This window comes from Myotis lucifugus, unplaced genomic scaffold (assembly GCF_000147115.1).
Source record: "Myotis lucifugus unplaced genomic scaffold, Myoluc2.0 scaffold_103, whole genome shotgun sequence".
NCBI classification, from domain to species: Eukaryota; Metazoa; Chordata; class Mammalia; order Chiroptera; family Vespertilionidae; genus Myotis; species Myotis lucifugus.
The window spans coordinates 4,125,023-4,137,433 of NW_005871151.1; the positions used below are offsets into that span (position 1 = coordinate 4,125,023).

The 12,411-nt window shown below is 35.4% G+C and overlaps 2 protein-coding genes across 21 annotated transcripts in view; one reads left to right on the top strand and one right to left on the bottom strand.

The window, feature by feature from the left end:
- Window positions 1–3,773, top strand: part of APPL2 (adaptor protein, phosphotyrosine interacting with PH domain and leucine zipper 2) — a 42,533-nt gene extending 38,760 nt beyond the window's left edge. For 5 of the 9 annotated variants that reach the window (XM_014459164.2, XM_006092740.3, XM_006092739.3 and 2 more), the window contains 4 exons: window positions 264–300; window positions 487–627; window positions 1,354–1,401; window positions 2,664–3,773. In XM_014459164.2, the coding sequence (XP_014314650.1) occupies window positions 264–300; window positions 487–627; window positions 1,354–1,401; window positions 2,664–2,798 (361 nt within the window). In that variant the 3' untranslated portion in view covers window positions 2,799–3,773. Of the gene's footprint in view, window positions 1–263; window positions 301–486; window positions 628–1,353; window positions 1,402–2,663 lie in introns of those variants that run through there. The other 4 variants (XM_023757256.1, XR_002830223.1, XM_023757257.1 and 1 more) reach the window with 4 other exon arrangements.
- Window positions 3,774–7,292: 3,519 nt separating this feature from the next.
- WASHC4 (WASH complex subunit 4) overlaps window positions 7,293–12,411 on the bottom strand; it is a 64,149-nt gene continuing 59,030 nt past the window's right edge. For all 12 annotated transcript variants that reach the window (XM_006092743.2, XM_023757262.1, XM_023757269.1 and 9 more), the window contains 3 exons: window positions 12,018–12,214; window positions 11,610–11,709; window positions 7,293–9,516 (listed from right to left, as the gene is read on the bottom strand). In XM_006092743.2, the coding sequence (XP_006092805.1) occupies window positions 9,449–9,516; window positions 11,610–11,709; window positions 12,018–12,214 (365 nt within the window). In that variant the 3' untranslated portion in view covers window positions 7,293–9,448. The remainder of the gene's footprint in view (window positions 9,517–11,609; window positions 11,710–12,017; window positions 12,215–12,411) is intronic.

Here is a 12,411-nt window from a genome sequence, read left to right on the forward strand (position 1 = left end):
TGTTATAAACCTTGTAAGAATTGGCTTCTTAAGAATAAAACTTATATTTATTGACAGCTTTTCTCCAAGTATGTACTGGATCTTTTATAGGCATTGGTTCATTGTTCTTATAATTTCCACACAAAAAATCAGAGCAAATATATATAAAAACACTGAGAAACTATACTGCATCAAAAAACACTATTAAAAAAGTAGAGACAGCCCCACAAACTCTTCTAAGTTTATCCAACATTTGTGACATAATGTATCTGTTACCATTTCAGGTTAATAGATCCTCAGACTCAAGTATCCAGAGCCAATGTAAGTGTCCTCACACTTGCCAATTTTAGTGATTACTTCTATTCATCTTTGTAACCACCTTAAACACAAGTTAAATGACTGCCACTAATAGTGCACTTTTTTAATGACTTTTTCCATGGAGGATCACTTTGTCTGTTGTTTAGTTCCAGTTTGTTGCGTGATATTCAGTCTATTTTCTTTTTCCAGTTTGAGCTCACCAGTGTCACCCAGTTCGCTGCTCATCAAGAAAACAAGAGACTGGTTGGCTTTGTGGTCCGCTTGCCTGAATCCACAGGCGGAGAGTCTCTGAGCACATATGTTTTTGAAAGCAACTCAGAAGGCGAAAAGGTTTTATTTTTTTCATCTTAAGGTTCCATAAGATCTAAGTATAAAAGGAAGATATTTAAAGGGCGTTTTTTACACCACTGCCTGGATAGTTAGTTGATTATTCTGCAAGTCCCCATTGAGTTTAGATAATAATACCTCCTAGGAAGGCCCCACTGAAAACTGCCTGGAAGTAAAATTTCCCTGGGGTAAATACGTATTAACCAAAATAGACTGAATACAGAACTTTAATGCTGAGTAATAATTGTTTAGTAGACCTACCAGTAATTGTTAAAAGCAGTTCCCCTCAAAGCAGAAGTTACAATCTAGTCTCAGAGAGCAAACCAAGGGAGCAGACATCAAGAAAGTACATCTAAACTGTTCTCTTGTTTAGTAGAAAAACTTTGTGACTGCATTCGCTACTTAGAATTAATCAAATTTAACCAGTCCTTTTAGCAGGTACCTGTTTGCCACTATATGTGTGAGCATGCAGTGGCTAATGTGGCCAAAAGAAAAAGGGAACAGCATCCTGTTAAGAATTTCAAACGCTGGAGTAATTTCAAGTTCCACTGGCTGGGTATTTTCTGTACGCACAGATTGGCAATAGGAGACCAGGGACAGTAGACACTCATGTTGACATGAGTAGACAGTGACCTCATTGTACTTCTATAATCACATCCCCCCCCACCCCCCTAAAATTCTTTATCCTTTTCTACCTTTGCCAAACACCACTTTTCTTGTGTTTTGCAGATATGTTATGCTATTAATTTGGGAAAAGAAATCAATGAGGTTCAGAAGGTAAGGTCCACTTTAGTGCTTGTTTAGCAGCTACTCAGAGATACCTACCTACCTATACATGTCAGGGTGTCTCTCCAAACGGGAAATGATGCTCACTTGGCAGTGTGGTCAAGTTTGGGATTTCCTTTTTATGCATTCTAACCACATTCTTAATCACTTCCACATTCATTGGCAACACGTGTGGAGTTCTTAAAACCATCACTTCTGTAGCTCTTGCTTTACTTATTTGTTGCTTGCTGCTGTTGCCTAGATTTCCTGTCTTTCAGAGTAGGATGACACAAGCTTCAGCATCTATCATGTGCTCTTAAGCCTTGTTCCTTAGTCGTCCCAGGCCGGCAGCACTGACACACATCATCCAGAGACTGACTAGAAATGAAGATTCAGACCTCCCCGTCTTTCAGAAGCTTACAGTCTCATTCACCCAGCAAGTTTTTAAGAGCCCCATTTATAAGAAGAAAAACCCTGGAATTAGAGCAGTGAGCAAGACAGATCAGTTCCAGCACCGGAGGGCTTCTATGAGTTACTGTCCAGGAGAACTTTCTGCAGTAATGAAAAATATACAGCTCAAATGTGGCTAGTGTGACTGAGGAACTGGATTTGTAAATTTTATTTAAACTTACACACTAACGTAGCTCGTGAATACCGTATTACTATGGTTCTAGTCTACAGGGAGGGCAGAAGGACCAAGGACTGAGACTGATGTACATGAAATGACAAGCACTGCAAGTTAGTATTTTATGGTCCAGACCGGATGTTGGCAGACCTTTTTTGTAAAGGGCCAGATAGTAAACCTTTTGGGCTTACTATCTGTCTCAATGACCTCAGCTCTGCTGTTTAACACAAATGCTGCCAGAGATAGTATGGAATGAATGGGCATGACTGTGTTCCAAAAAAATGTTTACAAAAACAAGCCAGATGGCCATAGTTTGCAAACTCTTAGTATAGATTAAAAGAGAGAAAACAGTTTAGAGACAAAAGACAAAGATATGTTGTGAGGAAAGTCCTCTTTGGACTCTTTCTGGGAAGATTATTATGACTTGGCTATGTAGTGATGTTTTTGGCTGAGAGGAAAACCAAGGCCAACTAGATTCTAGGAATAATGCAATTGAGTTTTTTTTCAGAGAAGCAAGGAAACCCACTGAAGGCACACACATAGGCAAGAAGGAATAAAGCTAGACTACAGAACATGAAGCCAAGCCAGAGGGGTGTTAAGTGCATTTTAAGTGTTTTCTTTTCTCCTTCTTAAACTCCCATAACTTCAGGATCCAGAAGCATTGGCTCAATTAATGCTGTCCGTACCACTAACCAATGATGGAAAATATGTACTATTAAACGATCAACCAGAGGACAATGATGGAAGTCCACGCGAAAATACAGGCGCAGAATCTGAAGCATAACTCTTGCGCTTTTGGGGGAAGAGCACCCAAGGAGAGCTACCTCCTTAAGGGTTTTCAACTTCTCTGATACGCAGGCACACGAACTGATTTCAGAAAGCTGACAATCGCTTGTGGAATGGACTCTCGATGCCTTGGTACTGAGACTTGGGAGGGAAACAGTAAGAAATGGTTGACAACAGTCCTACCCATCTACAAATGTTATTTTAGGTGCTTTGTGGTAAGTCCTTTTCTTAGATTATTATTCAGCGCTCAGATCGAAAATTATGAGAAAATGCATCGTTCACTTTATTTGAATGTCATCTTTTCAGTTTCCAGTATCCTTTTTTAAAAATGGCAAAAGCCTAGATTTATAATTAAACACTAAATATTTCCTATTAATATACTCTATTTTTGTATTTTACTTAATAAGCTTTAAGTGCCTGTCATTCTGAAAATTGTATTTATAATCAAGCTTGTCTCATAATTGGACCTAATAAGCATTAATCTGTGCAGTTAGGTGCCGAGCCCTGCTCTGAGGCTCGAGCACTAGCAGCAATGCAGGTCTAGTTTTTATCATTGTTCCAGGCATCATGCAATAAAAACTAGCAGATGAGTACCACAAAAGATACTCAGTTTTACAGTGGATCCTTAATGAACCAGCATTCAGAAGTTTACGATCCTTTAGATGTTACTGTTTTTAGTGGTGGATCACCATGAACAGCTCTGCCAGGTCCTGTTTCTTCTGAGCCAGACCCTCCTCAAGGAAGGGGCCAATTAATTTTAAAACTCACTTGAAGAGCAGTTGGTTTAAAGTTCCTATTTCCACTCTGGCATCCCAGCCCACTCCACCATTCCCTCCTACCCATAAAATAAGTATAATGATCTTGAATTGGTACAGTGTGTTTAATTATAACCAAGTTCAACAGAATGTTATTGTCTTTGTAATAAATTAACCTAGCAATAAATGCTAGCAAATAAAATCAATCATTCTGTTTCTTTTGCTTTTTGTGGTTATTTTCTAGAACATCCTGGAAGAAAACTAAAGTTGGTTTTATAGCTTTAACAGTTTTATTTGCAAAAACTAAGGCAGAATGAAATCACAGCAGAGAGGATGACTATCAAAAAATACCTATATTCAACCTGAGTAATGGGATCTCAATGCCAAGTTTTTAACAGGTGTTGCTTTTAAAATGATGGGTTAATAAAACAATTTTTGCAACCCCAAATTAAGTTAATGTTATATAGGATCCATCTAAGGAATCCACTTCTATAATGTGTACCATCAGAGACATAGTGAGCTGGTCCAAGTCAGTATGAAATTACACACTAATGCCTTACAACATACATATCATAATGATGTCAGGTCAGAAGTTCTCTAACAGGCTGCAAGAGCCACAGTCCTCTGAACTTCTTTTTCTTACTTAGAACTGTTCGAGTGGGAGGGGAAGAATCTCAAGTCATGAACAATGCTGGAAACTAAAATCAAGCTTTAAAAAAAATTTTTGTTTAAAGAAAGAATGGCTTAACAAAGCCACAAAGCATGCAAATCCTAAGAAAAGCATGAAGACTGAAATTCAGTACAGTAAGACTAATCACAAAAACACCGGAGAGAATGAAAACAAAAAATTAACTGAGCTTATCAGCAAGCATGACCCACAAAACATTAGTATTCAGAATACACAATTGAGATAGGACAGTTTCTTCAATAAACGATCTTGGGAAAACTGGACCACTATTGTACACCACACACAAAAATTAAGTCAAAATCAAGACAATATAAAATCTGAAATCATAAAACTCCTAGAAGAAAAACAGAGTAAGCTCCTTGACATAGGTCTTGATGGTGATTTTTTAAAATCTGACACCAAAAGCAAAAATAAACGAGAGAGACTGACTACAGATTTTGCACAGCAAAGAAAATCAACAAAATGAAAAGACAACCTACCGAATGGGAGAAAATATTTGCAAATCTTACCTGATTAAGGCGCTAATACCCAAAACATATAAAGAATTCATACAACTCAGCAGAACACTCTGGTTAAAAATGGGCCACAGATACATGAAAAGATGCTCTACATTATTAATCATCAGGGAAATGCAAATCAAAACCATATTTCACAACTGTTAGAATAGCTATCATCCAGAAGAAAAAAAAAAGCACTGGTGAGAATGTGGAGACAAGTGTTATCGGAGGGAATGTAAATTGGTGTAGCCACTATGGAAAACCGTATGGAAGTGCCTCAAAAAAAAAAAAAAAAAGGAACTACCAAAAAATCCAGCAATTCCACTCCTGGGTGTTCATCTGAAAAAAAAAAAAATACTAGAAAACATCTACACCCCCATGTTCACTGAGGCATTATTTACAATAGCCAAGATATGGAAACAACCTAAATGTCCATCGATGGATAAACGGATTGACAAACTGGTATACCTCTACGAGAATAGTCTCCAGCCATTAAAAAATTAAAATATGAAGTCTTGCCATTTCCAACAACATGGATCTCGAAGGCATTATGCTAGGTGAAATAAATCAGAGAAAAACAAATACTGTATAATCTCTCATGTGGAATCAAAAAAATAGGTAAAAATGAAAGCTCATAGATACAGATTGATGGTTACAGTGGGAAGGGAGAGTAATAGGTGAACTGTTTCTGGTTTCACTTACATAAATTGAGTTTTTAAAATCTGATTCATTAATGTTTTCCCCTCATTTTAAGGATGAGAGCATTGCTATAGAACAGTGATGGCGAACCTGTGACACACGTGTCAGAAGTGACACGCAAACTCTTTTTGGTTGATTTTTCTTTGTTAAATGGCACTTAAATATATAAAATAAATATCAAAAATATAAATCTTTGTTTTACTATGGTTGCAAATATCAAAAAACTTCTATATGTGACACGGCACCAGAGTTAAGTTAGGGTTTTTTAAAATGCTGACACGCCGAGCTCAAAAGGTTCGCCATCACTGCTATAGAATGTTTCACTACACACAGATCTTACATATGTGTTCTAGAATGTATAATGCTTGAAGATGATCCCAGAATTAAGACATCAGATGGATACTGATTGAAAAATAAATTTCATCTACTCTCCTGAGTATGTCATGTCTCCACTAATGGGAACTGGAGCTATCAAGTAAACCAGGTAGTGAAGAGCCAAACTATTAAAATAGAAGAAAAAATTTATAAACTTGTCCATATAGACTTATTACACTACATGTAAGAACTTACCATATGAACAACTCCAACTTTGCCATCACCATCTCTCAGTTCACAGTCCTATGACTTCACCTAATCGCTACAAATTTCCCACTTATTCTGGATTTTGTTTTTAACTGAAATCTTTGGCAACCTGTTAAACTGTTCCTAACATCTAAAAACCTTTGAGTTGTTTTTACTGTAGCATTAAAACTTTCTTAAGAAATGGAATACTGTCAGTCTAAAACTTACTCAACTTTAGCTGAGAAAAGAACTAAAATTATTAAAACTGGTTAAAGTCTACCTTTTAACACTTAGCCAACCCAGCATAAAAGAGAAACATGATGATGTGATGGTATGATCTCATCTTTCTCACAATCTTAAAAATGTAATACCTCAGAAAAGGAACATCAATCAGACTTCACCGAGGACAATTTCTGCTGTTATTTAAAAGGCTCGTGTCTCATCTCCAGCATAATATTCAAAAGGCACTCATTGCTCTGGCTGGGTGCTCAGACGGTTGGAGCATAGTCCCGTACACCAAAAGGTTGCGGGTTCGATCCCCAGTCTTTGATTCCTGGTCGGGGGAGTACAGGAGGCAACCAATTGATGTTTCTCTCTCACATCAATGTTTGTTTTTTTCTCTCTCCCCCTTCCTCTCTCCTTTAAAAATCAATGAAAACATATCCTCAGGTGAGGATTAAAATAAAATAAAAGGCACTCAATTGTTGTTTTAGTTTGATTCATGTTTGCAAATGGCATCTCAGTTATTTCTAACATTAAACACTGCAAACTAATGATCCCTTCCCAGGATTAGGATTTTAAATTAATCATGTAGGTTCTTTTTATATGAAAATAGCAAGCAACAGAAAGATCAAGAAGGTACAAAGGAAAGAAAAAAAAAGTCTTCATTTGGGATGCACGGAGAGGAGCCAACAATAATCATACTTCAAATTCCTTGCCTATGTGCATGCAAGTATTTTTTTAAAGATAGAGTCCATATACTTTATTAGATTAAAGGGACTCTAAAAAGGTTAATGTTATATATTGTTTTAAGGTATTTAATTTTGAGGGGAAAAAAATATTTTTAATTTTGGCCTGGCTGGCATGACTCAGTGGTCGAGGGTCAATTCCCGATCAGGGCACGTGCCCTGGCTGCAGGGTGGGGCATGCATGAGGCAGCTGATCAATGATTCTCTATCATCATTGATGTTTCTATCTCTCTCGTCCCTTCCTCTCTGAAATCAATAAAAATGTATTTTAAAAAATTATAGCTATTAAGATATTTAATTTTGAACATAAACATCCAGGGGAAGTACATTTTTGAAATTACATTTATTGTTTTATTATACATATTGTATTCTATTAGAACTGAGGAAAGGGGTGGCCCCACTCCAGTAACAAACTTGCCATCTTTTACAAAATTTAATTAGAACTGACAGTGTTATGGTTAGCATTTAATTCCTGAGATTTTTAACATTATTGTTTTCTGTGAATTTACAACAAATGCTCACACTAATTTTAAATTACAGTATGTCTGGAAAAAAATGAAAATAGCATTAATATGTTAGCAAGGAAAACAATCATCCAAATGTGTATATTAACTTAGGCATGAAATTCAAGCCCTGTTAACTCAGCACTTTAATAACATTTAAATATACTTAATCTTTTTAGAAATTTTATTTCAACTATGTGAACTTACTATAATTTATCCAGACTGCAGTGACATTATTTTGACTAAAGGCAAAATAATAACCTATCACTTTCTTCTCAACTGCCAGTACCCATACAGTCAGCATGTGAATTCTATCTAGGATCGATAAATAACTGACGTGTGGCGATAATGAACAAAGACACTGATTCTCTTGTAATTACATTTTCTATCCCTTTTAAATGAGATGATTTTAGGGAAGTTAGAGAAAAAAAAACAGAAAAGCAATACTTTGCTACGAAATGGTGAGTAATTTGATAGAATCCAATGCAAGATCATTCATATGAACATTTACAACAATGAAAATATAAATTATTAATTATGCAGCATGCTTTAGGGCCACTTCTACAGTTAGAATGAATTACAAATATTAAATGCCTTTAGTCCATTCTCTGTCCATAATTCGGTAAGTCACGTTTACACAGTTAAAAAATATATATTTCCTATTTGTTTCTTCTGACTTTTAACAGTGAAAGCTTTTATCTTGGGCTGGGAAAACAACCCTGACTGTAACCGTGAATAGAGGGGGCATTGTACACCTGTTCCAAAAGCTGGAAATCAAACAACAATGTTAGAATTACTTACAGGATTTACCTGAAGAAATGCTTCATAGGCAAGTGCAATGGAAAATCAAACATTTCCCAAAATGACGTATTACATGTAAAGTTTTAAACTTCCTTGTTTTCATTGTAAATGTATGAGTTTTACATTAAAAGATTATAGGCCATGATTAATAACCATTTAACTATTAACTGACATAAAGCTTTACAAAAATAAATCTAGTAGCTTGCTGGGAGCTAAATTTACTCAAATCTTTCTATACTTTTTAAAGCAGTAAATGATTTATTAGAAACTTTATTATCACAGTGGTACAGTGCTTAATCTGATGTCTTAGATTATACTTGGTTTAAAGAAAAAGTCTGCCCAAGCCATCACCAAGATTTCAGTTCAGCCTAATGAAGAAGAAACCTGAGTTTGGATGTAAAATAAGCAATCATTCATTTTTCTCAGGTATCATACATGTGCCTTCAACCCAAAGTGAAGCTTTAAGCAGAACTCTATGGCTTTATCTGAATTTTCTTTCATCCTGTGTATGAAGTAAATCTTAAATTTAAAGCGGCTGTTAGAGGTTAAATGTTCTCAAAGCAATGTAAACTAGTATAAAATGTCTCACCAAGACATCAGTAGCTCTTGTGAATCCCATGAAATTAACAATGAAATCAGTTTATATTGTACATAAAGGGTACATAACACACTGTGCCTCGTCTCCAGTATCAAATCCATCTTCATACAGTCCTTTATAATATTGGTATGTATGCTTCATAAATTTCAGGCTCAATTCCTTTTGTTTAAACATGTATTTACTGGCTGTACATAGCATATGCATTGAATTTCCAATGACTGGACAAATATGGATTAAAGATATATACAAATACAAATTCTAAACATTCATGTAGATTACAAGAGATCTGAGGTGGCAGTTTAGGAATCTGGATTGGCCCTTTTATAACTCCACTTCCTAGGCACATCTGGCCTAAAGTCCAGGCAAAAATCCAACTTTAAAATCTCATTCTCAACCTTTGAAAAGTTGAGCCTTTGGAAGAAGAATGAACTTCTCTTTAGAACACTGCCTTAAAGAGTCCCAACATATTTCCCAGAGATGTGGCCCAGGAAACACTTCGTTAGCTTACTAACATCCATGTCAGTGGCAATAGTAATGACACATTCCAATGCTGTCACGGGCACCGCATACCATCAATATCATTTGACAACACGATCTGCAGACACAGTGCTGTCAGACAGGTCTCCATTGCTTGTTTTAGTCTCTTCTGGAAGCATAAGTGAAAATAACAACAGACATATTATGTTCATGAAAAACTGAAGTAAATAAAAATTGAGAAGAGCTGTATTGCTAAATTTCAAATTAAGAAAATGTTGCATCTATCAAATATTTCTCTGATATCACAAATTATATCTAGATTACCTTAATTTAAAAAAAAAAGCTAAATATTGCAATTGTCATGTTTTGACTGCTTCTTAAAGGGAGTATAGATTTGTGAGAGACCAGAACAGCATCGGGGGTTGACAAAGCATGTATGTATGAACTGCTTTTACAGTGTAGGCTGTTACAGAAACATGGCTGCAAATTCATTATAATACTGTCCAGACTGGGTAACTTTTTATTTGTAGTTATAATTTACTTTTAAAATCAATTATTTATTATGATTGTGATAAAATGAATTCCTGGTTTTCTGTGTAAAATGTCACATACACATATTTCTTTAACAGCGAAAAACTATGTGACTAATGTATTCAGCAACTATGACTTCATCCCTGAGCAACCTGTAACTAAAATAGAACAATCTAGGCACATGAGTGATGTACATCAACCAGAAAGAACCCAGAGTTCCTTAAGTCCAGAGCAAGGTGTTCCACGGAGACTAAAAGGTTTATTTGTTTTGTGTTAATGCTTTAGGCCTTAAAGTATATTAGGAACTGGAGACAAGGTTCTGGCATCATACAAAGCCAACTAAATTCTTCCAAATGGCTTTGTTAAACATTATCTTAGAACCAAAATGTAACATATACATATTTTCATTTAATAAATACTGACTATCTTCCAGGTAACAGCCTGAAATGATTTTTCAAAAACAATTATTTACTCAGTCTAGATTCCAAAAATGCCTGTGTATGCTCCTTACCAATAAATATTATTTAACTTATGGGACTAAGACTGTTGATATAGTGGTCTATCCAATTCAATCACCTCTATTCAATGTGAAAAAAAAAAATTGTAAAATTTGACAAAATAAGATTAATAAAAACATCTTATTTTATGAAATATAAGTTTTGTTTTGATTTATGAAATACAAATAAAAAGTAAAAGAGAGCAAACATGAAAACTTTCAACTCTGTTACTTTCTATACCTAATTTTGAGCTACCAAGTGAAAAGGAAAACCTAAATTATGTAATTTCCATGAAAAAAAAAAAAGGAAACATCCATTTCTCAGGGAAGACAACTGTTCCTAAATTTCAAATCTGAGAGAAATGTCTCATGGTGGTTGGGGGAATGGTGTCCTTAAGTATGAAACACTGAGCAATGTTCTTAAACATTAAAATATACAGATTGAGAAAAGAAAAAAAACTCACGGATATGAACAACAAGGGGTTGAGGGGAGGTGAAGGAACGTATGGGGGGATAAATGGTGATGAAAGGAGATTTGACTTGGGGTGGTGAACACACAAGACAGTGTACAAATCATGTGTTGTGGAATTGTACATGAAACCTCTATTACGTGTTAACCAGTATCACCCCAATAAGTTCAATAAAAAGGAAAAAACACATTAAAATATATAAATACTTTCCCATTGTCCTGCATAGAATACAGTGGACAGAATCCTTTCCTAAATGACTCGGGCTCATTGCTATGACTATCGGTGATTATGGCTGTATTACACTCCGACTCTCCAAGGCTGACTATGGAGAGCGGGAAGCTGTGCCTGTGTCACTAAATGGCCCCTGCCACTTCAGACCTTCTTAATCACCACCTCATTCAATGTCTAGTTACCAGCAACTCTGACTCCAGCAACGTTTAGTGTTTCCCCTCCAAACTGTTCCTTCTCACTGATACAGGGTGAGGGGTGAAAGATAAACAATAAGCTTGTTAATTTTATTTAAATTAAGAGATGAATGAAACTGAATATTGAGTTACTCCAGAATGAAATACATTACTATGGCACTTTCTTTTCAGTTTCACAAATGACCTATGGAGGTTTTATTTTTTTAAAAGACATTTCTAGTCTGTGTTATTTTTCAAAAGGTAAAAGGAGCTGGAAGTCTGACCAGATAAAATGGGGGATTAGTGTCTACTATTAAGGAAAGATTTGTTGGTTTTTCCCAAATTTAAGCCACTCACTGACCTTCCTTCTCTTTCTTTTCTTGGTTTTCTTCAGCTGCAGTCTTGTCAGCTCTGAAGAAAATTCTTGCACTGCTCAGTGAGAAATAGAGCAACTCAAATTCCTAAGTAAATAAAAAAAATTTGAAATGAAAGCTGAAAATGCTTATTACAAGCAAAATATCCCAATCACATTTAATGTCTTTTTTATTATTTCTAAAAAGCTCCAGTAAAAATCATAAACAAGAAACTGAACTAAATAACCAATCCACTTTTAAGATCTGAGTCAAATGGCTTCCAAATACCATTCATTTTAAAATATATTCTAATTACCTCTATTCATCTCACTTATTAAAATGGAGGTTTTCATATGATTTATGTTTTTTCAGATATCAAAACATCAAAGCAGATTTAACTATTACTCTTGTCTAACCTGTAGGTAGACATCCAGTCGCTTCTGGGTAAGATTCATGGTTTGCAGTAGTTTTTCATCTTGACAAGCTGACTGCACATTCTGTTGTTTAGCAACTGCTCTTATCTCCTTCAGGTACTTCTCTCTAACAGACTGGAACCAGTGAAGTGAGTCAAATTCCCGGTACTGATCCAAAAGCTTTAGAATGTAAGCCACACCTGCAGCCATGAGCAAAACCAAAGTAAAATACAACGAGTATAAAAGTTGTGTTGACTCTACCAATAACTACTGCTAACATTAAGCTAACCATTTTGAATTAATTCTCTTTTAAATTACATTTTACAGCATAAGTAATTCTAGAAATGTGGCTTAATTCCTCCTAAAAAAAAAAATGTGCAAGTATAAAAAATGAAAA